The sequence below is a fragment of the Danio rerio genome, chromosome 13 (assembly GCF_049306965.1).
Source record: "Danio rerio strain Tuebingen ecotype United States chromosome 13, GRCz12tu, whole genome shotgun sequence".
Taxonomy (NCBI): domain Eukaryota; kingdom Metazoa; phylum Chordata; class Actinopteri; order Cypriniformes; family Danionidae; genus Danio; species Danio rerio.
Window position 1 is genome coordinate 8,816,008 of NC_133188.1, and position 26,493 is coordinate 8,842,500.

The window sequence follows — 26,493 nt, forward strand, 5'->3', positions numbered from 1 at the left end:
TTATTTAATATATTACAAACCAAACAATGCACATTCACATCCTTTGAGAACAGTACATTTGGCACACAGTAAAATGCGAATAATGCCATGACAGCGACTGATGGCAAAACAATCAAAAAAACCAAACATATTAAGCTGCACGGTACAATAAAAAAGAAATACATACACATTAATTAATGATACTTACAGTGACATAAAACACTTACATAAATTATATTATTATGCACAACTGTACCTCTGTAAGTACTAATATATGTTCCATTGTGATACGCAGACTCATGTTTACCCAGAGGTACTCGTTCATCCATTTTCCTTGAACAACTCAATGTGTTTCCTATGAAGAATCCTTTAAAAGTCTGTGTGTTTTCTGTGGATTCTGTCCAAGCCAATAGACACCAGTTCAGAAAGGCACAAACTACATGCTTTAAAAAAAAAAAAAAAAAAAAAAAAAAAAAAAACTAAGTAATTAAAATAAAAAATAAAAACAAATAAAAAAAATTAATAAAAACCTAGTAAGAGCCACAAAACAAGATAAAACACTGTTCACAACGCAATTTAATTTGGTGATATTATATAAAAATAAAAGACAGGCCATAGCAACAAGATCTGATTTGGCTGCCTTTAAAATTTATTTTAAAAAGTGAGTTTAAAATAGCTAAATAAAAGCATTTGGTTGCATGGTGATAAACAAGGCATGGTGATATCAGAGGGAAATAAAATAAAACAAAACTAAAATAAAATAAAATAGCAAAATAAAATTATAAAATAAAAATAAATTAAATTAAATAAAAAATAAAACAAACAAACAAAAAAAATTATTAAATTAAAAATTAAATAAAAACTTAAATACGATAAAATAAAATTAAAATAACATAAAACAAAATAATAATAAAAGAAAATAAACAAAATAAAATAAAACAAAATAACATAAAATAAAAAATAAATAAATAAAATATAAAATAAAATAAAAAAATAAAGAATAACTTAAATTAAAATAAAATAAAAAAATAATATAAAATTTAATAATAAAACAAATAAAACAAAAAAACAAAGTAAAAATAAAATAAATAAAATAACAAAATAAAATAAATAAATAAAATAAAAATAAAATGAAAAATAATAAAATAAACAGACAAATCATGCACAATAAAACCAGGAACATGCATAAAGAAAATATAAATGCATTTGGTTTTATGTAGATTTTAAAGCTTGACGTTGGCAAGTAAAAATAATAAATAAATAAATAAAATAAAGATTATGTTTAAGATTTTGAATGTAATACAATTGCACAATATATTTATCATATTGTTATTAATCAAATTCTAACTTTATATGTCATCAATATGTGACAGGTATCAGATTGGGAGCAATTCTGGAGTACTGGAGTTGTGCTATATTTAGAATGGAAGATCATTTATCTGCATTTAACGTAAGACCTTAACTTTTTGTCTTGTCTGACTAGAGTGCATAAAAGACCAAAGATGTAGAAGACTGTGAGAAACAGTAAAAATCAGAGACATTGAATCTGAAGTTGAAATGGAGACGGGAAAAAATTGTAACGCTAGACCAACACTCACACACACACACACACACACACACGCAGAATATTGCACATAACAGTTTCTCATTGTCTAACAATACAGAAGAATATCATAGGCATAACCATGCATCAGATGATCAGTCTATTTCCAAAGTTCACAGGCTAACAATCAGGGTAATCAGGACATGTACTGTAAGTAGGACTGTAGAGACATGGTTGACTACTACTATCCTGACCCGTTTACAATAATAGGTTTTGTTGCACTAAAGAAATCAGCAACAGAACAATAACCCATTAATATCATAAAAATCAAACATACACACACTCACACATACACAAAGAAACATTAAAGAGGGACCTTTTGTAACCCTACCCTCCATTATATATGCGCACACACACACACACACACACACACACACACACACACACACACACAAACACATGTTTTTAACACGAGGATATATCAACACTGCTGTTTCAAATGGAAATGGCGCAATGGTCTCAAGAAAGGCAGTTCTGAGTCTGTGCATTTCCAATATTAAGTCTCCGGCTATCAGTCCATTATGGGACAATCCCAATGCTGAGTGCTTTAAAACTCCCAATTCTTACCTTTATTAGTATCACACCTGCAATACAATCACTGGTTCTTTACTATTGTTTTGTTTTTTTGCATTTCAAAGCAGTTCTAGTGTAGATGTGTTGACTCCAGAGGTACCAAAACCCTGATACACTGCATAATGGGAGAAGAAATGAACCTAAAATGACCGTCTACAAAATTCTGAGATCTAACTAGCTGCTTTACTTATGTCACATGAGCTCCCTTAGGTATAGCTCACTATTTTACATACATTAAACCAGGTCAACTCGTTTCAGTTTCATTTGGTGGACGTGTGGGATTCTGTTGTGTGTCGTCAGCAGGAAAGATCGTAAAGCCTAACTCGCTACTTTTCGTTTAAAGCATCAAATTCTTGGTAAATGATGATCTACGGTGAGCTCATAGGCTTTCACAGCGTTCACAGCGCAGATGTGCGCAAAGTACAGCGCAGAAGATGGAGGTTTCAGCATTAAGACAGGGTCTCTTCCCCGAAATAAGAGAAACCCTTGAACTCTTCTTGGTTGATTTGCTTGATGATGGCGTCTTCCACTGGGGTGAGCACCGGCTCCTCACGGGTGAAGTCCTGGTCAAAATTGTTGACGTCCCTTTTAGTTTTCTGTGGAGAAGAAGGAAATGTGATTCAGAGTCAATTTCAGGACAAGGACACCCAAAACCCAAATCTCCAGGGTTCCCTGTGAATTGAGGCCCTGTGGGCACTATGCCACTGCCTGTAAATATTTTGGTTGTTATTATGTGTTCCCCAATATTTCAGTCAACTAACCAGTAATACTGACCATTTGTGAACACTGTTGCACAATAGGGTTGATAGCGATACTGCAGAATTGATATATCAAGTTACTTGACACAAATATTACAATTATAATAATGCTGAATAATGATTTTTTTCCCCTAGAAGTGAACTTTGCTTTATAAAAGCTAAATCACATAGCCATTGAATAATTTGTATTGGTATTTGTATTGTTAGAGCTTTTACATAAAGTATTGCTGTTTTGGATAGTAAAAAATTGGAATTACTTATTAATATTGGACACAATATTAATGTTACAGTAATAATGCAAAGCAATAAAAAAGATTTCTGCAATGTTATTAATCACTAATCATTAAATAGATTCCTAGGGCCCTATCAGACACCCGCCACATTAAGGCGTAAGATGTGTATGGGGTGATTTGTTGCTATTTTCAGACCAGTGCAACCATAATTGTCACGTTTTGCACCACGTTGTTTAAATAGTAGGGCTGTAACGATACACCAAACCCACGATTCGGTTCGTATCACGATTTTTGACCCACGGTTCGATTCGTAAAACGATTTTTTTTTCGTGTGGGGTGGGAAAAAAAAAGATTTTTAAAACAATTTTTTATTAAATAACATTTGAAAAATCTTTATAAACTAAACATCAAATAACAATATTAACTATGCAAATTATTAACAATATAAATAGCCATATATAAAATAAATAAATAGCCAAAGCTATATCACTTTTGTTTTCTTTGTAACAAAATACTGTTGAAAAATCAAACAGAACTAAACTCCATTGTGTAGATGGTTCAAGCATGTTGAAAATTCTTTTTCAATCAAGTTCTCTTACATAGAAAAAGTAAATTAAATGGCTACTAGGGATGCTCATTTCGGTTAATTTTGCTAACCGACAACCACCGCTCATTAATCGGTTATTAACGGTTAACCGGTCAGATTACTATTAATTTTATATTAAACAAATTGACGTGTCTATTTTGTGTCTGACACATTAAATATTGCATTTGAAAATAGGCTACTGATTTATTTTTAAATGCTAGCATATTAATAACAGAACAGAACAACAGAGCATCTTCCCGCACCTGCAGTGTTTAGCACAGAAGAGCAGAATAATCTAAATAAAATGAATAAAATAAATAGGACTGCCCTAAATTATTTTCATTGAAATAATTAATTTATATTACAAAACGAAAATACAGACTGATTCTTTTTAACAACCGGCATAGGCTGTTTTTTTCCAATCATGTTTTTTCTTCCGTCAAATAAATATCGCAGAATTCCTCAAATTGCCCGCTCCACGGAAAATATGCATTTATTTAATGCCCTGCTGTTATTATTATAGTAACAAAACCTTTTACATTTTTAATAGAAATCATTATTTTAAAGAATATGTCCTGATGGTTTCCTCTCTCTCGCGGTTCAAGTGCGCGCGCTGCGTGATGAAAAGACAACAACAACGCGCGCATATGTAGACTTTTTGTAAACAGTTTTGTTGTTTAAATATGCTATTGCATTAATGTGCAAACATGCTTTATAAGCCGAAAACAAGGCGCAGCTCACTGCCTTTATGTTGACAAGGAAAAAAGAAGAGAAGAAGTGCGGTCCTCTTATGAAACGACTGAATCAGCTGGGTATCAATTGTGCAAAAGTGTTGCTGTATATGTTGTTAAAATTGTAAAATTCAATAATATGATATTCAAGATTTGTACATTCATACAGCTCTGGATAACTTAAAACAGCGATTAGACCTTCAGAGCGGCATTAATGCGTCCTGAAGTAAAGCGAAACTGCTATAAACTCCAGCAAGATAGAGTGATTATATACAGAGCCATATACCTTTATCTCTAAATAAAGTATAACTATAGAAACTGTGTTCATCTTAACTGAAAGCTTCGTTGTTTCCTGGCCTCACGCATCGCGCACCTGTCAGTCAGCACGTAACGTTAACTCCCAAAGGGTTAAACAGAAAGTGCACAGTACGGTTACAGAACAGTTTCCTCTGCAGAGGAGTCGGGGCATCTGGGGAACGCCCATCCCTCTCTGCGCAGCCACATTAACAACAATGCTTTGACAGCATTAGCAATGTCTCTGCCGTTGTCTGTTGTCAAGCGGGGTTAAGTTGGTTTTGTTTTTGATATTCCTGACACATTCAGACGGTCCCTTACTAAGAGCTCCGTGCGAGCTCTCCCGGTTAAACGCTTATTGCGAGGGCTTAAACGGAGCAGTGCTCGTAATGTCGAGCGGGGAAAAAAAAGTGTTTCCTCACGTTCTTCTTCAACTAGCTCAACTTTTGCAGGCACACGTGACGTCATTGGAAAGGTAGTCACGGGGTGTGTCGCGATTGTCCCTTATCACACCGCGACACAGGATCGTAGATCTGAGTGTCGCGATTTCGATTTCATATCGTGTATCGTTACAGCCCTATTAAATAGCAAATCCATTTGCGCCACTTTGTGGACTCATGGGTGTGCCGCTCTAAAGGAGGTGTGTTAAGGTGCATTGTTGGTATTTTGAGAAACTGAAATAGACTGCGCCATTGACAAACTAAGGCCCAATCCCAATTTTGTTTTTGTACCCTACCCCTTCCCCTTGGCCCTTACAACCAAGGGTTAAGGGGAGGGCTTCAAAATTTACCCCTAAGAATTGGAACAGCACTACAGCGCCTGCACACGTCATCACATGTCATTGCTCTTTCATGCTTCATATGAGATCAGACGATGGTGAACGATGTAGTTATTCCAGCTGTGCTAATTTTTGGTATTTATCTTCAGAAAATCACTGAAGGCATATATTATGTTATCATAACGATCTAATGTGGCAATAAGATCATAACTGTACTGTGTATTTACACAGTGGCCATATTCATTTATGTAAACACACCAAAACAACACTAACATTATAGCAGACACTGTAAAAAGCTCATTCCCAGCCACTAGACTTTTCTGACAGGGTATTCAAGTGTCATCGAGAGTCAGAATGTTGTGGAACTGCTGTACAGGAGTAATTTTTTTTTTAAAAGCATGACTTTAAAACATGAACGCGGTTATGAATATATTAAAACATATGTTTGTTTGTTGTAAAAATTTGTAATAATGACAAAAAATACTAATTTGTGGATCTCCATACTTCCGGGCTGGTGCATTCTGGGAAATTTTCTTACCCCTTGGTTTCAAGTGTGGTCCTGAAAAATCTTCGTTTGAAGGGCTATTCACCCCTTCCCCTTAGCCCTACACCTTCAAGCTAAAGAGAATTGGGACACCCCTACCCCTTGGCGTGAACGCGCAAAACGAGGGGCAGGGGGGTAAGGGGAAGGGCTAAGGGGTAGAATTGGGATTTGGCCTAAAAGCTGGTCTAAAATCCAGCGCAGTTATGCGCCTTTGCCACAGGTGTCAAACTCAGTTCCAAAAGGGCCGCAGGTCTGCACAGTTTAGTTCCAACCCTAATTAAACACACCTGATCAAACTAATTGAGTCCTTCAGGCTTGTTTGAAACCTACAGGTAAGTGTGTTGGAGCAGGGTTGGAAACTGTGCAGGGCTTCGGCCCTCCAGGAATTGAGTTTGACACCCCTGGCCTATTCAGTTTCAAACGCCTACACATTGCTTAAAACAAGAGGTCGCATTAACCGAATATTTTCCGTCATTAACGGATTTTTGTCAGCAGTGATGGAAAAATCTGAAAGTGATCCGTCATTTTGATGGATTATGCTGAGGGTGACCTGTTGTAATTTGTAGCTAACTGTAACTCCACTCCTGTCCAGCTGATGGCGATTGCCCTGGTTTTGTCTCCTCTTTGTCACCGCTGCGTACAGCTGAAAAATGTCACAGCAGCTGAGTGTGAGAAGGTTTTTTAACCAGCCAAATAGTTGTGATATTAATAAGAGTGAAAAAAGAGGAAGGGATGCATCCATCTCCCTGGTGCAGAAGGAGTGCGTGGTGTATTATTTTTTCCCTGTGAAACGAGTGCTTGCAGGATCGGGAAATCCCACATTCAGAGAATCCAGCAAACTTAGTTCTGATCACAGCCTTGGGAAAAATGTTTCCTAACTACAAAACGCTGGCTGAAGTGGTGCTAGTAAATCCGGTCTTTGGTCACAAGAAGTCGACTTTCTGAGGCAAAGACACAAAATTTAATGACAACTGCCTCTGCATCAGTCTCCCTTGATGCGTTTGATTACACGTCACCGACTCGGTCCCAGTCATTCCCCTCGCTGGCCAGCAGAGGCCGCCATACCCGGACTTCTAAACATTACATCATCCACCTAAACTGATTGTGCACACACCTGAACTGAATCCCGTTAACGACCCATGTTCCCCATATAAGCCACACTGAAACACCAGTTCATTGCGAAGTCTTGTTCAGCCACGGCCAACATTTCTGAGCGTTATTCCTTGCCTGATCTCCTGTGCATTACCCCGGACTTTTTCTGACTCTGAGTTGCCTTCTGCCTGCCCTCGACCCACGCTTGTTATACGGACTTTGAACCACGCTGCCTGCCCACGACCCACGCTTGTTATACGGACTCTGAACCACGCCGCCTGCCACTGATCCATGCCTGATATATCACCCTGTGTCTGTCAGCCGCTAGCCCCACGACCAATATTGAATGCTGTTGATGTGAGTTTGCACTTTAGTGCGTGTTGTATGTTTGTGATTAAACTGTGTCTATTAAATACTGCAAAATGGATCCCTCCGTGTCAGTCTCCTCGTTACAACGCACAGGCAAGCAACCAGTTCAGGTCGACGCAGGAGGAAGATATGAGTTGAGGCAGATTAGAGTTTTTGTTCATTTGTCAAATAGATAAAAGAATAATTTAGCCTATTTGCTCGTCGTGCAAGTTCATTATTAAAATATGAATGAAAAAAGCGATCAGAATGTCTGCAAAATAAATAATAATCAATAATAAGTTATGACGGAAATTTTACAACCCTCTCCGTCAAAATGACGGACAATGAGAGTCTAACGCGACCTCTGCTTAATACACACTGGATGTTCAGCAATACACAAATATCTTTACAAATGAAATTAATTAAAGGATTAAACTGTTACAAAAAATATTATTTACTACTTAGGTATAAAAAAAAACACTACCTCCATGCCTTCTTCATGTCCAGGGGGCTTTTTTCAGCTTATTCATAACAATTAGCATGTTTATTATAATGTTATTATTATTAGCAGTATTATTTATTATATGCATATTTTCTATTTGTTATAATAAAACAAGTTTAGATTTGTCCATCAGTCAGTTTTGGAGATGTATGCATCACCATATGGAGCATAGGATATAACTCAGCCTTTTGATCACACTTTGTTATTGTTCATTTATACGTTTGCTGTAAATTAAAAACAGAATTTAGAAATAGTTTTGAAACAAATCGTTGCGCTTAACAAACTAAATTAAATATGTAGGGTAATGGATGTCTTCAGTGGAGTATGTACAACACTGTTTCCTTATTCACGAAGGTAAAGGAGTAAAGAGTAAAAGTAAAGTAAAGAGAAAGTAAAGAGCCCGAACCGAGGAGGCTCATTCTTTATCCTCACGCAGATGGTCTCTTAAACTGTTTTCTCGCTAGAGAAGCATTCAGTTTGTCCATTCAGTTTTTCCACATACAAAGTCCGCCTTGTAAATAGCAAATGCACCATGGTGCCATGCAACTGACTATTGAAGGGAATGTGAGATGAGACTCTGATTGGTTTAATGCATGTTATGCTCAAAACACACCCATAACTCATTAGGAAAATAAGCACAACCCTGTTAGACCATGCGCCGTGGCGCAAACTGTATTTTTCCACCCTTAAAAATGGTAAAAGTGGATTCGGACATGCCCTTAATGCTTTTGCACCATGCGATTTAGACTTTGTGGCTAGATCATTAAAATAAAGCCCCTAGACTTTTTTATTACCTCAACACCAACTGATTTAAATTCCAACTGATTTTGATTTAGCTGGGTGATAAAAAACAACATGAATATTGTTGTCCAAAGTGGACTGTGGCATTACGTTATTCTCCCCCATTTTACTTATTAATCTTACTCCAATATACATACATCTATTATCAAATGACTTTCTAAAAAACAACCTAAATGTACAGTAAATGTTATGTAAAGAATAACTGATGGTAGGTGATTGAATTATTGGAAAATAATGCACATCCTAGGTGGTAATGTGTCATTGATGCATCTACTGTAATAATTCAATGGTCTAGAGTCAATTATTCTGCTCATACAATCATTACCACATAAGGGCATTGTTCGGATGTATTTTAAGACATTTGCCAACATGTGTAGGACTACTTCCCTCTTAGCCAGTCTCTCAACAGAAACCAGTAAAATGGGGGATTCCTCTAAATAGACCAATCACTGTGAATATGGTTAAAAAGGGCTAATGACAATTGGCAAGTGAAATCCGGCAATTGTCAAAACTTTGCGGTGCGTCAAAACAAAAAACGAGCATGAGGCGTTTCTTTAAAAATGACACTTTTACGCCTGCCGTTTTGAATGCTGGTGAGCATGATCACATTGACGCCATTATTTAGTCATGGGGCATTAAACGTGTACGAAAAAGGCAAGCAAAAAAAACAACTCTGTGTGTTTAGCTTACCTTAAAGAATAAATGTTTAGTCACATTTAACATCTGACTTAAAAAAATGGTTATGTGCTTTTTATACAGTGTATGCGTCAGGCTTCAAATGTAAGTGACACAAGCTCAGACACTAATATTTTAGTTTTATAACCAGATCTGAATGATGAGCAGTGTGTGCAGCGCAGCTCCTGTTTTTCAACTGGAGACTGAATCCACAAATGACAGTGTACTGTGCCAGAAGAAAGCCCTATGTTAACAGTGTCCAGAAGTGCCGTCGACTTCTCTGGGCTCAGAAGCATCTGGGATGGTCCAGTGGAAATGTAAACTGGGGTCTGATGAATTAGTATTTCATGTATTGGGTGGAATGGTTGCCGTGTGCTCTGGACCAAAGAAGAAAAGGATCATACGGACTCTTCCCAGCAACAAGTCCAGAAGCCAGGGTCTGTCATAAATCAAGTGCCCTTGACAAAGGGCACTTCTGTGATGGCACCATTTTGGAGCACAATGTGCTGCCATCAAGAAGACATCTTTTCCAGTGATGCCCATGCATATTTCAACATGACCACATTCTGCACACATTACAAAGTACTGGCTACGAAGGTAGAGAATACAGGTACTTGACTGGCCTGCCAGCAGTCCCGACCTGTCTCCAATAGAGAATGTATGGTACATTTTGAAGTGCAAAATGTAACAATGAAGACTTTGTACTGTTGCCCATAAGACTTGTTTACATGAACAATATGACAAAATTATACATGAAACACTCATCACTTGGTGTCTTCAGTCCCTAAATGTCTTTTAAGTGTTGTGAAAAAGAATGGCAACATTACAAACAGTAAATGCTTTACTGTTTTTTGAAAATGTGTTGTAAGAACCAAAATTGGAATATGTGTTTATTTGTGACAAACAAACAAACAAACAAACACACAAACAAAAACAAACAAACAAACAAACACACAAACACACAAAAACAAACAAACAAACAAACAAACAAACAAACAAACAAACAAACACACAAACAAAAACAAACAAACAAACAAACACACAAACATACAAAAACAAACAAACAAACAAACAAACAAACAAACAAACACACAAACAAAAACAAACAAACAAACACACAAACACACAAAAACAAACAAACAAACAAACAAACAAACAAACAAACACACAAACAAAAACAAACAAACAAACAAACACACAAATAAAAACCAACAAACAAACAAACAAAACTATAAAAGTCTTGAGGAACACATTCAATAATGTTTGCTGTATTGTAGGCAATGATATACAAGTCATAGTAAATTTAGAAATCACTATCTCTTTTTGTGTGTATGTTTTCCACACTGTCTCAACCTTTTCTGATTTGGGGTTGCATATAATGCTGCATTTTATTGTCAGTAATGGTAACAGTGTTGTATGTGTTGGGAAATAGTCATTTGTTCAATTACTTATTACTGAAAAAAGTAACTCTGTCAGTAATGTTGTAAATTTATAACACCATTATTCCCATCACTGCCTATGAAATACGCCTTTAAAACATGTGGACATGGTAGATATAGTGAGGAAAATGGCCTCATAGGTGATTTTTTTTACCCCAAGAATATGTTTTCATTGACATATTTTTGATCTTTTAGTGTTGCTTGAAAAAATTGTTCCCTTCTGTGCGTACCCTCAGATGTAATGCTACAGGCGCCCCTGTCTAAACATGCATTCACTTGCTTCCATCTTTTCAACATGCTTTTCCTTGGTAATAACTTGGCCATATTAGCCCAGTGGAGACATTTCACCTCATTTTAAGCAAAAAAACAAATGTGCTCTAACTTTCCCAACCTCTCCTTTCACCCGCACCCCTCTAATAGCTCTCATCAGCCTCATGAGCAGGCGTGAGAATGAGGCGGACAGACATTATCTGAGAAGCATTCCACACACACTTACAGCAGCCAGCATGCATCTCTGTATCAAAGTACAGCGTCTGATGTGTGCTGAGAGTCTGAGAGCATCTCAGATATCAACATTGTTCACACTATCAAAAACAGAAGCGTGACACAAACACTTAAAAAAACCATAAGGGTCCAAACACTGTAATATTCTAAATGAATTGAAGAGAATTTACAGTATATCTATGGTAAAATAGCTAAACTGTGTTCTAACTGTGTCCTGTTCTCCTGAAAACCCAAGAAGGGAAATAAGACCTTTTGTTGATTATTTGGATTGGATTTCATGTTGGTTAGTAGAGGCCACCCACAGAGAAATCGCATTGGTCGAAAGTTGTGAGCTAAGGCTGTGGATTTGATTCCCAGGGCCAGAAAATGGATAAAATATGGGCTTTAAAAGGTTTGAGTAAGGTGAGCGATTAATTTAATAATGAAACTATGCTCAGTTTTCAAGAACTAAAGGGTAATGAAACACCAAAACACATGTTTTGAGCTGTTGACAGTCGTATATGTGTCCCACACTGCTAAAAACACTATTAGGACACATATATTTCACTAAAAAGTAAAAATCGATTGTTTTTGTGTTATTTCGAGCAAATCCGTACTTCCGGTTTGAAACGAATTTTTGAAGCTGCGTCACGACCATGAGATCTTAGCATGTATTCTAGCAGGTAGACTGGACGTCTGTACCTGGGAGTACCTTATTACGTCTCCGAGTGTGCTGCAATCATTCATGAGTAAGACTTGGTTCAAACCAATCAGCACGCTCTATTGTGTATGCGGTGCAACTTTATTAATATGCATGATAGCTTCCAAGACAGTTACAGTTACAGTGTTCAGACGGCAGAGAGACGCCACGTTGATTTGTTTGGAGATAAGGGTCATCAATGTTGCTTTTATAATTTGCTGCAGTGAAGGTTTTCATTTTCCCTCTATGAGAGCGCAGCTGGACTCACGTGTGGAATACAGTGCACGCAACGCGAGACAGAAACAGTATTGTAAGTAACATTTTTTACCTGAGGGCTTTTCTCGTCTGGAAATAGTGAAATCCAGATTTGCTGCTCGTCTCCTTTTAATAAAGATGCGGCTCCAGTTGGGGTTGATTGTCCTGTCTCTACAGATTTGGTAAGTGAGCGATCAGTGGTCTTTGTTTGTTTATTCAGAGGCAAAGTTAGTTCGTATCGTCAGCAGTACTCTTTCAGTGTTTAAAGGCGGACCTTAGTCAAATGATTTCTAAGTTACTAAAGTTTACCATACGTTAATATCATTAAAATATTATGGACTGAAAAATTATACTTATTATCATGCTACTTATTTAATTTAATTATTATTTTTTAATTTATTTAATTTTATTTCTTTTACATCTAATTACATATACAGCTGGAATCAGAATTATTAAAATCCCTTTGAATTTTTATAAATATTTTAAATATTTCCCAAAATATTTTTTTCTTTTAGACAAAGTCTTATTTGTTTTTGGCTAGAATAAAAGCAGTTTTTAATTTTTTAAACACCATTTTAAGGTCAATATTATTGTTATATTTTTTCTCGATAGTCTACAGAACAAACCATTGTTATACAATAACTTGCCAAATTCCCCTAACCTGCAGAGTTAACCTAATTAACCTAGTGAAGCCTTTAAATGTCACTTTAAGCTGTATAGAAGTGTCTTGAAAAATATCTAGTAAAATATTATTAATTGTCATCATGGCAAAGATAAAATAAATCAGTTATTAGAGATGAGTTAAAACTATTATGTTTAGAAATGTGCTGAAAAAAAAAATTCTCCCCGTTAAACAGAAATTGGGGGAAAAAATAAATAGGGGGCTAATGATTTTGACTTAAACTGTATGTATATTTTATATAATTACTATTTAACAGTATTCCTAATTATGCTTTGCATATTTGTCTTTATAAGTTTGTGGTGTTTTGTAATTCGTAACTGTATTTGATTTTTTTTTTTTACTTATAATGTTGCCATCTGATTCTGTATTAATTCAATTTAAAATTGCTAAGCAGTAAATGACACAAAAAAAGAGTAATCATACAAATATTTCGGCAGCTGATAAAGAGTGATGGGAAATCATGTTATTTGTGGAGTTTTCTTGTTTCTCTCATTGGAGAATGTAAACATTTTGTTAAAGAGCGACTTTACACAATATTCCACATTGCAATACTCACAATACGTGGCTTGAATGGCGGCTTGACCTTCCTCTGTTCTAGAAGTACCCAGTCGATGTCTTTGAAGAATGGATGCACTTTAATAGCTTCTTCCAGTCCTTGGGAAACTACACAACCCAACCGCTTACTGGGGCTCTTCGTCATGAACTAAACATTGGTGCCAAAACAAAGAAAGAATCAGACAAGCAACACACTAAACGTTTGGGCAAAGATGCTGTTAAATAGAGGATTGAGGCTATATGCAGTTGGGATGGTCAGGGATGATGTATGCATGCTGTAAGAATGTATTAATGTACGAATGTATGCTCTGGAAAGATGACATCTTGAGTTGACCATGTGGCCACAGTGCCATTAAGACAGATCACTGTGTGACACGTTTCTGTCCAAGACAAACACACTGTCTTTTCCACAAGGCTTTTGCAAATGGACAAAGCACAGCCAAAGTAAATCTTGGACATGTGAAGGAAACAGTGACACACAAAAAAGCACTGTATACACACAAAACTGATATCAGATTCAAGTGTGAACCGATCACCGCCAAAGAATGACCCATTTGCACAAAACAACAATAACAAATAAAGGATGTACAGTTGCACACTGTTGTTTGGAATCTCATGGCAATTTGTAACCTTTGTAACCTTGTAAGAATTGGTCATGCACAAAAGCAGCAAACATGTTGCTTTAAACTTCCATTAATCTGTATAAACGACATGTATAGCTCTGACGTCAGGAAGTTCTCAGATAACATTATCCTAAAGTTTATTTTTTAATGTTTTTTTTTTAAGTTAAATGAAGGTGTAGGCTATACGGTGCATTGTTAATTGTAGAACTCCTCCAGAAAGAAAGTTCTGAAAGAGATCAAGTCTCAACCAGGTAATAAAAAGTAATGCAAAAGTAACTAAAAAGTAACATAACGCATTACGTGGAGTTTATTTATAAATTAATTTCGAGAAGATCACGTGCTTATGATTACTTGCAGCTGCCCCGCATTATCCCTTTGATTATTCACCAATCAGACGATCCCTAGGCCACTATAAGAGCCCTGGGTCTCATGCTACAGACATCTTCGTCTTGAAGAATCCCCCCTTCCACTCCTACTCCTCCTCCTTTTCTAGATGGGTGGCATAGTGGCCCAGTGGTTAGCACTGTTGCCTCACAGCAAGAACGTCAGATTTAAAGACTGAAAAAGACATTGAAAAATTTTTCAGTGTCTGGGATTTATTTCTTAACTATCTGGATGAGCAAACCAGCCACTCAACCTCTGAGGACTCTTCAGAGACTTAATTTACTTATTTAATTATTCAATTTTACTTCTTCATTCTATTCTCTGTTGTCATTCACTACACTATGTTGTCATAGTTATTTGTTTATTAACTCATTGTTTGGGATTTGTAAGAGACAGTGCCAAGTGTTTGTGTGTATATATGTATATGTATATACGTGTATATATGTATGTGTTTCTACTTGTGTAGACTAGCTTTTCAGTTGGTCAGTGGTGCGGTCAATTTAAGTTCCTCAAAATAGCAACGCCCCAACAATGCACCTTAACACTCCTCCTTATAGACCGGAATGATTCCACAAAGTGGCGCAAATGGATTTCCTATTTAAAAAACATGGTGCAAAATGTGAAAATTGGGGTTGCGCTGGTCTGAAAATAGCAACAAATCATGCCAAACACATCTTGCGCCTTATTGCATCAGGTATATAATAGGGCCCATAGTCTCAATGCTTAAGAAAGTAACATGAAAAAAAGTTTTGTAAACTAACTATGTCTGATTTTTAGGGAATTCCCCCAAGTGATTTTTTAAGTAAATCAGGACACATACCGCTTTAAGAATACTGACTGCCTCTTTGCTGAGCCAAACAGGATACAGGACGTCATCATGGAGAATGGACTCAAAAAGGTCGTCCTCATTATCTGCTTCAAAAGGAGGCTGTCCGGCCATCATCTCATACATCAGCACACCTAGAGCCCACCAGTCCACTGATGGACCATACTCAAGCTCCTGAAGGATCTGCAAGAAATTCATCAAAACAGCAACAATGTTATTTAAAACTGCTAGAAAATAGAAAATAGGACACATGATCAAGTCCAGATGAAAGCACTTTTAAGCACAATATTCTGTGCTCATTTAGGGAGAAAAAGCTGCAGATTTTCAAGTAATAAAACATGGTTTGGGGAAAATAAATATTACTTACAAATTAAGCCAGGAGAAATCAAGACAATTGACACTATTTGCTTAATCAATGTATATCTATTTGTGCTAATGTGAGAGTAAAAATTTGACTTTTTTAAAGATATAGTCAATTAACAAAATGTTTTTATAAATACTAATAATCTTTTATAGTTTTGATAAGAATGAATCAGTAAATAATGAGACTAATGGGCATTTGTGCTTGTGAGGGTGTGAAATACTGTACCTCTGGGGCAATATAATCTGGTGTGCCACAGAATGTTGTGGTTGTGATGCCATCCAGGATTCCCTCCTTACACATGCCAAAGTCTGCCAGCTTACAGTGACCTTCTGCATCCAACAGAATGTTGTCTAGTTTCAAATCCCTGCAAACAGCAATATTAACACACATGAAGAATGACAATCTCAGAAATGAAAAATACAAGAGCCGTCACTGTGCTGTTATCCCTTCACAACACACACATTTGTATTTGAAGGGTTCGTTTTGATACTTGAATGTACATATTAGCAGTGTTGGGGCTAACACATTACAAGTAACCCGAGTTAAATAATAATATTACTTTTCTAATTAACGAATGAAGTAACTTAACTAGCATTACTTTATAAAATAAGTAATAATATTTGAGTCACTTTAAAAATTGGTTGTGGAAAAAGGAATAGACTCTTTATTAGTTTTGTTTCTTTTTATTAAACAATTGTATTTGTATTGCTTAAAGGTGATATATTAACTGAACTTCTCGAGTGTGATATGTTTTGCATACTAATGAAGCATTTTTGGAGAAGTAGATGAAGCTGATAGAAATGCAAAGTCCTGATTGTCCAAAATTAACTTTAGCTCTGCAGCAAAACTTCCTGTGAGCACAGAATTTGCAGTTAAATGCAGAATTCATAGAAAAAGAGGATGTATGTATGGGTGCGACCAATGGAGGACTGGCGAATGATTCACAAGTGATGAATTCCCCTAAACTCCACCTGTTAATATCAGCTACATACTGTATAAAAGCACGAATCAGGAAATGAATGTTATCGCACACCTCCTGAATGCAACTTTTGCATTGCATTGAAGACACCAGAATTCTGTGAATGGAATTATTCATTTGTATCTAATAAATTACTAATATTTTTGACAGTGAAGAAACCCCTCTTCTGAGCTTTTTTATTGAACACGCATGGAATTGATTAATTATTGCAACATAATGTGACAAGAGTTACTTTTTAGTTTAATTAATTCGCTTTCAAAAATAAATTGCTGACTTATTGTGTCACAATGAATAACGCAGTCAATGAGAGAATGTGTTCATTATTTTGAAGCCTCCAAGAAAAGGAAAAAGGGATTGTCTCAATGGACAGTGATTTTACTTAAAACAAATAGTACAAAAATAGCAAACACATTGATTTAAACTTTCATTAATCTGTATATACAACATGTATAGCTCTGGGGTCAGGAAGTTCTCAGATAACATTATCCTAAAGTTTATTTTTTTGATCCGATTTCGATCCGGTGAATGAAGGTGTAGGTTATACAGTGCATTGTTAAGTGTAGAACTCACCCAAAAAGAAAGTTCTAAAAGAGCTCAAGCCTTAACCAGGTCATAAAAAGTGATGCAAAAGTAACTAAAAATGCATTTCTAACAATAAAAAGTAATTACTAATTTTTTGGGGAGTAACTCAATAATGTAATGCATTCATTTACTTTCTAAAGTAACTTGAAAGTAAAACTAACACTGCATATTAGTAAACACTATAATGACATATAATATGGAGCTTTAAGATATAATCAAGAGCTGTCTTTAGCTATGTTTCTATTCAAACATGCAAATTAAATTAGTATTAGAGTATTAGAGTTGGGCGATGTCAACCAATTTGGCATCGTACGATGTCTAATGTGAAACATCGTGATGGACGATGGCATCGTCATTATGTGAAAAGCAGGGTGGGGGGTGGGGTTTGGGTGTCTGAAGAGCGAGAAGGGATCCGGGGGTGAGAAGAGTGCGTGACTTCTTTGAAGACCGAGAGGGAGATGCGCGATTTCCAGGAGATTATTACTCTTTTGTGGGAATTATGAGTCCCACAAATGCATAGAAACTCCCAGAACTTCCGGAAGACTTGGGATGTCTGAATTTCACGTTTAACAACTGTAGTGAGTTGCGATCCAGCGGTACATCTTTCATAAACTCTCCGACGTGCACTGCTCCCTGCCTGGAGCTCAGAGGAGCACATGCCAGCATGTGGCTGTGTTTGTGTGTGGTCACGTGATGTGCATTTTCAGCGGACGGAGGGCTGTTCAGAAATGCTAGGTAAAACGGTGTGGATGTGGATCATTTTCGTTCAAAAATTAATTTAATTTTCGTTAAATTACTTTTCGTTCTAAATTAATTTGAATATCCAATAAAAAGATAATCCCACTCAGTTATGCAATTACATTTTCATATATAAAGCTATATAGAGTATACAGTTGAAGTCAGAATTAATAGCCCCCTTCAAATTTTTTCCTGTCTGATTATGTCTGATAATATTTTTTCTTCTGGAAAAAGTCTTATTTGTTTTAATTTAGCTAGAATAAAAGCAGTTTTTAGTTTTTTAAACACCATTTTAGGAACAAAATTAACAAAATTATTCGTTACTCAACAGAACAAACCATCATTATAAAATAACTTGCCTAATTACCCTAATCTGCCTAGTTAACCTAATTAACCCAGTTAATCCTTTAAATGTCACTTTAAGTGGTATAGAAGTGTCTTAAAAAATATCTAGTAAAATATTATTTAGTCATCAAGGCAAATAGAAAATAAATCAGTTATTAGAAATAAGTTATTAAAACTATTATGTTTAGAAATGTGTTGAAAAAAATCTTCTCTTTGTTAAACACAAATTGGAAAAACAAAAACAAGCGGTCTAATAATTCTGACTTCAACTGCATATTGTACATTTATATCCTTTATGTACAAATGTGTTCCTTTGAAAGAGTTCCACTCCAGTGACAGCTCTTGTACCTTCATTTCAGAGAGTGAAAAAATGTTTAGTAAAGTCACTCAAATGCAAAGGTCACCATTGAATGAACTAAATTAAACAGGCCAAAATATTTACATAAATTTATCAAACTCAAAAACTGTAAAATAATTTTTATATATATTTACTTGATTGGTAACATATGGATTCTCTTAACTGCAAATTGAAATTTTAGAACAAAATGCTGAAATAACTGAAATAATATAACTGGAATAATCTGCACTACAGGACCTGTAGTTAATGTATTTACTATTATGAACTAATAATGAACAATGCTTGAACAGCATTTATTAATCATAATTTAGCATATACTAAAGCATTATTAAAAACGTTGTGCTTGTTTAGTCATTATTGTTGCACCACCAACAATGAACCACAGTTTTTTCATTAGTTAAATCAAAAGTAACAAATAAATACTTTTGATTATCATCATGTTAATGAATACATTAACTAACATTAACTGTATTTCTTATATTGTAAACTTATCCTACTCTGTTATGCACATTTTATATAAAGCTTTATAGGGTATACAGTATATTGTACATTTATATCTTTTAAATGTGTACCTTTGAAGTAACTGATGCATGATGTAGATGGATGTTTCCAAATATTAAACAACACTAGCGGAGCAGCAGGTAAATAATTTACTGACGCTCATATGTCTGATATTAGTTTGATCAAGCGGACAGTAATATCCTGATGCTTGCTCGTGCACACGGACAGACAGCAACAGAACTATCCATAACCAAACACACCAGACCATCAACAGACAGACAGACTGACTGTCAGCAGAGTTCACACTTTCAGCTTGATCCCAGATTGATGACACTAAATAAATAGTTTCAACCAATTTCAGATTTACAGTAATGATCAGATTGTAAATATGATCATAACAAAGACCACCTAGAGTACTCTTCATCTACTAACATGAGGTAAATAACTTCTTAAACCCAAGTGCTATTTTGGGATTTCCGCATGGACTTTGCCTACCCAAATTTAAAAGCTTCCCAAATCCACATGCAGAGGTGTAAATGCAAAAATTTGGTAGTATTTTAAAGAAAACCCTTTGAATTTTCATAAAACACTATTGAAAGTGTTTCAAATAACTGTCTATGTTGTCTGTGTTATAATAAACACCTAAAAAAAAGAGGCTCTTTTTGTATTTTTTTTTTTTATAAACTCAAATTTGAAAGTGAACCTTTTAGGTTCTGTGTGGTCTAGTTTACCGTAATTAATTTTGGTGGTTCCTGCACATGTCTGTAATCATAGAAAAAAAAAGAAAAATGTCTCTTCCATAATCTATGCAAAAGTTATTCCAACTGATGAGAGGTGCTATACAAGCCACAGGGATCGCTCATTGTTTTTCACTATTCTTTTGTTTGATCAAACATAATAAACTGTGTTTGAACCACGTCAGACATATAAAAGGATTACTTATGCACATCACCTCAAAAACAAAGGAGAAATGGCCCTGAAGCACACAGTATAAGATAAGAGATGACAGCTTTCTGTGCTATCTGGGGCTGCTTATTGATCATAAATGTATTGTTTTTACTTCTGCGCCATGGAAACACCGTGATTCATTCAGCAACTGTTTAATATGTGAATATAATAAAAAAAAAGAACAAGAACCGTATGAGAACCGGCAAAAGCTTTTATTTGAGCTATAACTTGTACATGTGTCATATATGGACCATATGAAATATATAAAAAGTGAACCAATGTTCAATACCCAGCTTGGGTGTCCAAAATACTGTGTATTTAAGTGTAAATAACTTTTGTACAGTAGAATAAAAACCGAAGTGATGTAAATGTGCATAAAATATAGCTTCTACACTTTCAAACGAAACCCAGGGGGTCTGGTGCAATGCTGGGCCTTTAAATCTTAAAGGGGAAAGTCGATGACGTTATGTAGAGTTTGTATTAATTAACACGATTTTAAAAAATGCAAACCAAATTACAATTCCAAATAAATACTTGATACTTTCTTGCGCTGTCCCGAAAGTCACAGATTATCATCAAAATTATATCCATCAACATCTTTTTCACTTGCTTCTTTTTCCACTCATAAGTACTCCGAATAACTTGGGCACATTCATTTAGTAGAATTTGAGCATTGCACTTGAAAACAAAATTGGTAACATTCAACGCCTGGTTGAAAAGTTGCTAACAACTTGTGATTGGAGCATTAAAATGCATGTTAAAACCATATAGAAACCATTTTTCTTGTTATATGAACACAGGCTAGGGCACAGCATGTCATCATAAAGTGAATACGTCCAGCATAAGAAGGTAAAGAGAGAAACACACACACACACACACACATACACACACATACAGAGAGTTAAAAAAATGAAAAGGGAGAGAGAGAGATGATAAGGTGCAACTGATGAAAGACAACAAGGAGTTGGATGAAACCAGTTGGATTGGGGTTTGATGGTTGATTGCAACAAGAATGTCAACATCACTTTGCAGGATGTCATTCAGTCAAAGGTGTTTTCATAAAACCATCCTCACTGGTAAGGGAGGGGAGCGTCTGATCTCTTATGCAACTGTTCTCTTACAGAAAAGCACTCTGGTGCTCAGCACGTTGCTGTTGATCTAAAAAAAATTGGCGCGAGGAACTCCACTGCTTTCTGTCTTTCCCCACAATGAGTGTTCAATCACTTTTTTGTGTGGACAAAATGCTTGTAATGACTGTTGGAAATAATTTTTTTCTAGCAAATGAAAACTAAAACTAAAAGTAAAACTATGGGTCAAAAAACTTTTTTGTTAACTGATTTAAGATTTTTAAAATCCCAATAAATTGGAAAGCTGAAACTACACAAAACTAACAACAGTCAGTTGTGGATTCGCAAAAACAAAAACTGCTTAAATACGTACATTTCGGGACATATTTTGCGGTCTCCAGAAACATCCACGGGACTACATTTTCAGAATGAGCCTGGGTTAGAGAACGTAGTCCCGTGGATGTTTCTGGAGGCCGCGAAATACGTCCCAGAAGGTACGTATTTTGCAGTTTTTGGTTTTAAAAATCCACATAAGGCCGATGTGCGCTTTTTCAGATCTCAAATTTTTCTCACGAGTGCCGTTTGCGCCCACGCTGTTCTCGCATAAACCCACCAGAGGCCGCTGTTGACTGACTGTCTGTCGGACTGAATGAATGGCCGACTGGGCGACCCACCCTCCTCCTTTCCTAAACCCAACCAATTGTATTGATTGACCCACCCACTTACTTTCCGAAACCCAATGTTGTTTCCCTTGTTCATTTTATTATTTGGATTCTGTTTTTGTCTTACCTCATTTCTGAAACCGCCCTTTCCCGGTCTCGAACCTGGTCGTCATTGTCGTCACGTCCTCTCTGCATCTCTAGTCCCCGATGTGCACGACAAGCTAACTGGACAAACTGGTTGCAGTGGGAAAGCCGTACACACAGACCTAAGCAGTCAGCTGGTAAGCGTGAAAAGGAACGCCGCCATACCGCCCCATAGTGTCCGCTTAAAAATGAAATGCAGAAATACGTACCTCCAGCTACATAATTCGTGTCCGCGCTGTTCTCACATAAATCCACCAGAGGTCACTGTCGAACAAACGTCTATCTGACTGACTGAATGATTGACTGGGCGACCGGCCAATCGGCTGACCCACCCTCCTCCTTCCCTAAACCCAACCGATTTTACTGATTGACCTGCCCACCCGCTTACTTCCCTAAACCCAACCAACAATTTACAAAAGCCGTCCAAAAAAAGAAAAGCCCTCGTCTGATTTTCACCACGTTTTTGGATTTTACCACATTCTCGCCCTGTTGTGAACTTGATCACTTTGTTTTTTAGATTCTGTTTTTGTCTTATCTCATTTCTGGAACTGCTCTTTCCCGGATTCGAACCCGGTTTTCGTCGTGGTAAGCTCCTCTCTGCCTCTCAAGTCCCCAGCGTACACAACAAACTAACTGGACAAACTGGTTATGGCAGGAAAGCCCTCCACACAGAGGTAATCGGTCAGCCGGTAAGCGCAAAAAAACTGTGTCATAATGCATGTAGCGTTAGCTTAAAAAAATGAAATGCAGCTATACGTACTGTACCTCCGGCTACATAATTCGCGATCTCCAGAAACGTCCACAGAACTACGTTTTTAGAATGAGCCTGGGTTGAATCTATCTTTTAAATTTACATTTTAATAGGAAGCCATACAATATTATATTTGTGCATATACATAAGATTAGTCAGTGCTGAAGGCAAATCTGGAGCTTATCTAACAAAATAACATACTATAACGGTCCAAAAACTAGTACACCCTAATTTATATGTTATAAAAAATTTTTAAATACAAATTTAAAAAAGAGAAAAAATCAAGAGAAGCAAAAGAATTTTAAAATTTTGTTGAAATTTTATAGGTTGTATTTTATTTTTAAATATTTTTCTTGAATTTAACTGTATTATCTTTCAATTTCTAAATACGTTTGGTGACTAAAATATTATTTTAATAAATATATCTGTTAAATAAATCTGTTTTGTTTAAATGCATCAAATTACATTGCCTATATTCACTGAGAAATGGATAAAAATATTCATTTTCAAAATGGGGTGTACTCAATGCTGAGCACTGTATATGTTATTAGACCTCTATTAAAATCAATGCTTTCTTCTAGGTGCAATGGAATTTGCAATAGATGAAAAAGGAAAACTCTGTGGGATAAAATGAATAAAATGGCTCTTTTACATTGGACACTGATAAGTAAATGTAATCATACAGTTTAAAAAAAGCATTGCTGATAAAAGGACATTTGGATGCAGATAAAATAAAAATGTATAAACAGCATGAAAACTTTTAGGTTTTAACATAAGCTGAGAAAAAACAAAATGGTCATGAGATTAATCACTGTATAATGTAGGTTTTACTATAGCTTCTTTCATCTGGAAGAAAGAAGTAACATACAGTAGAAGAAACACAAGGCAGAAGCAGAGAAAAACAGAGAAAGGGAAACAGCAGCAGACTCAATTTAGAGCATTTCCTGTGTTTTCAAGTGAGTCTTGAGAAGTGATTTTTCCATTACGTACACAGCAACCTCTCTCTAATGACAAACGTCCTAAAAAGCTGCAAAAATATAAAAATACAATAAGCTATTGCCTTATAACAAACAAAGGAAGGACGTGATGTATACATCTTTATTATATATTAATTATACAAATTTATTTGACTCAATTATTTATATTAAATGGTTATTTGATCAAATAAATGGAGCTTTAATGATCATAAAAGTGTTAAAAATATAATTGCTTACTGGCCTTAAACATTAAGCTATGCTGTATTACGCAAATTATTAGTTATATTCTATTATATTTTGCTTTTTTGTCACCATAGAATTATAATGTTCTATCAGACATTTTTTTTTGTCAAAATTGGGTTATTCACATATTCTTGATAAATGATGAAGAATAAATTATTCTTTAAAATGATGATGATGATGATGATCATTATTATTATTATTATTATTATTATTATTATTAAGTAACATATTGTTTATTTATTTTTTTAAAGTCTACTTTTACAATTTGACACATGCAAACCACTGCAGATTGTGCTAACCAGCAGGCCCATGTCATATACAGTACAGATCTTTAATAAATAACTCAGAATAAATTAAAAGAATTAACGTATGCTTTTTGTTTTCACAAGCTTTGGAGACGTAACATAAATTCCGCTTTTAAATAATAGATCACCTTTAGCTTTCGCCATGAGGCTGTGTTCAAAGTGACATCAATGTTTTCAAAGTGCACTGCGAAGGGAGCACAATTGTAAACATGAAGATCGCTAAAACTGTCAAAATAGTTAGAAAGCAAATTAAACCTAAAAGAGACGACCTTAATACTTTTTTATTTTTAATAATTTCAACTTTGAATGTTAGAATGTTCGGTAACACTTTATAATAACTACACACTATAAATCATTTATTAAGCATTAGTAAATAGTGAACTCATTATCTGTTAAGCATTAACCCTACATTAATAAACGTTACTAAGCAGTTTATAACTGCAGCTACAAATGCTCCATTATTGACTTATAAGCACCTATATAATGTGTTTAATGATTGTATTTTCATACTTAGTTAATGATTTATTTTTCATTACTAAATTAAGTATTGCATTATTTACACACTGTTTGTATTTAAGAGTAGTTGAGGGTTTTTAGGATCATTCAGAATGAGTTAGTAAATGATTAATAAACTATTGAAATCAACATTTATATGTGTTATTATTCAGGCATATACTAATGGTTACTATATATGTTAATAAATGCTTTATTAACTCAACTTCTTGCAGTTTTGTGACCTAATCTAAAGTGAAGACTACTCATGCTTTATAAATCCCTTATAAATGACAAATAAAGGCTCAGTTAAATTCTAAACAGGAAAAAAAGACATTATTTATTTCTCTTCATTTAAAGATACACAAATGAAACTGTGCTTCAAATAAAAAATAAATCTGCCACCCTATTCTAAAATAACTTCACTGTAGAGTTTAAACATTACATCTTATTATAATGTTAAATTATTATATTGTTGTTGGTGTTTTATCCAGTTGGATGTCATATTTTGACACTCCTGTTATTTGGCAATGTTTAAACTTTACATTAATGTTACTTTTTAGAAAGATTGCACAGATTATCGTTCATTTAATTCTGAGCCTTTAACAGTCATTTATAAGGGATTTATAAAGCATGAATAGTCCTCACTTTAGATTAGGTCACAAAACTGCATAAAGTTGAGTTAATAAAGCATTTATTAACATATTAGTTAACTATTAGTATATGCCTGAATAATAACACATATAAATGTTGATTTTCAATAGTTTATTAATCATTTACTAACTCATTCTGAATGGTCATGAAAACCTTCAACTACTCTTAAATACAACTGGTTTGTAAATAATTCGATACTTAATTTAGTAATGAAAAATAAATCATTAACTAAGTATGAAAATACAATTATTAACCACATTATATAGGTGCTTATAAGTCAGGAATGGAGCATTTGTAGCTGCAGTTATAAACTGCTTACTAACGTTTGTTAATGCAGAGTTAATGCTTAACAGATAATAAATTCACTATTTGCTAATGCTTAATAAATAACTTATAGTGTGTAGTTATTATAAAGTGTTACCGAATGTTCTTAATGAATAGGGCATAGGGGGGATAAGTGGCAATAGAACAGCCAGGAACTATGGTTGAAACTACAGCTCCAGAGCTGTGGTTGCGAGTGCTCAAGTTTGCGACACAGTTTGCAAATGTTCGTTGGAGAGATGAATTTGGGAATCGGCAAATCAATAAACTATGTTTGTAATGATGGAACTTGCGACTTTAGTTGTCTAATGATGGTTTTAGGAAACGCACCCCTGGGACAGAGAAACTACAGGTTTTAAAACACTCGTCACTACATCGTACTTTTCCCAAACGATGCATCGTTCCAAGTTGCGAGTTACGTTGTTGTTTGGGAAACACACCCCGGAACGCAGATAAAACCCTATAATTCCAAGGTGACGATTTATCATTAAATATCTAGTAGCACACTTAATGCTCTTAAATTTAAATTTTTAAATAACTGAATGCTCAAAAAAGCACAGACATTTCTCACATCTCGTTTAGTTTGAACGTATCTTATTAATCTGTCTGTTGATGGAC

At 35.2% G+C, this 26,493-nt stretch overlaps 1 protein-coding gene across 1 annotated transcript in view; it reads right to left on the bottom strand.

Annotated features, from left to right (window-relative positions):
• Positions 1 to 2,128: 2,128 nt before the first annotated feature.
• Positions 2,129 to 26,493, bottom strand: part of prkceb (protein kinase C, epsilon b) — a 153,060-nt gene continuing 128,695 nt past the window's right edge. The window contains exons 12-15 of the mRNA XM_021472628.3: positions 16,034 to 16,172; positions 15,439 to 15,627; positions 13,613 to 13,759; positions 2,129 to 2,751 (exon numbers count right to left, since the gene is read on the bottom strand). Of these exons, the coding sequence (XP_021328303.2) occupies positions 2,605 to 2,751; positions 13,613 to 13,759; positions 15,439 to 15,627; positions 16,034 to 16,172 (622 nt within the window). The 3' untranslated portion in view covers positions 2,129 to 2,604. The remainder of the gene's footprint in view (positions 2,752 to 13,612; positions 13,760 to 15,438; positions 15,628 to 16,033; positions 16,173 to 26,493) is intronic.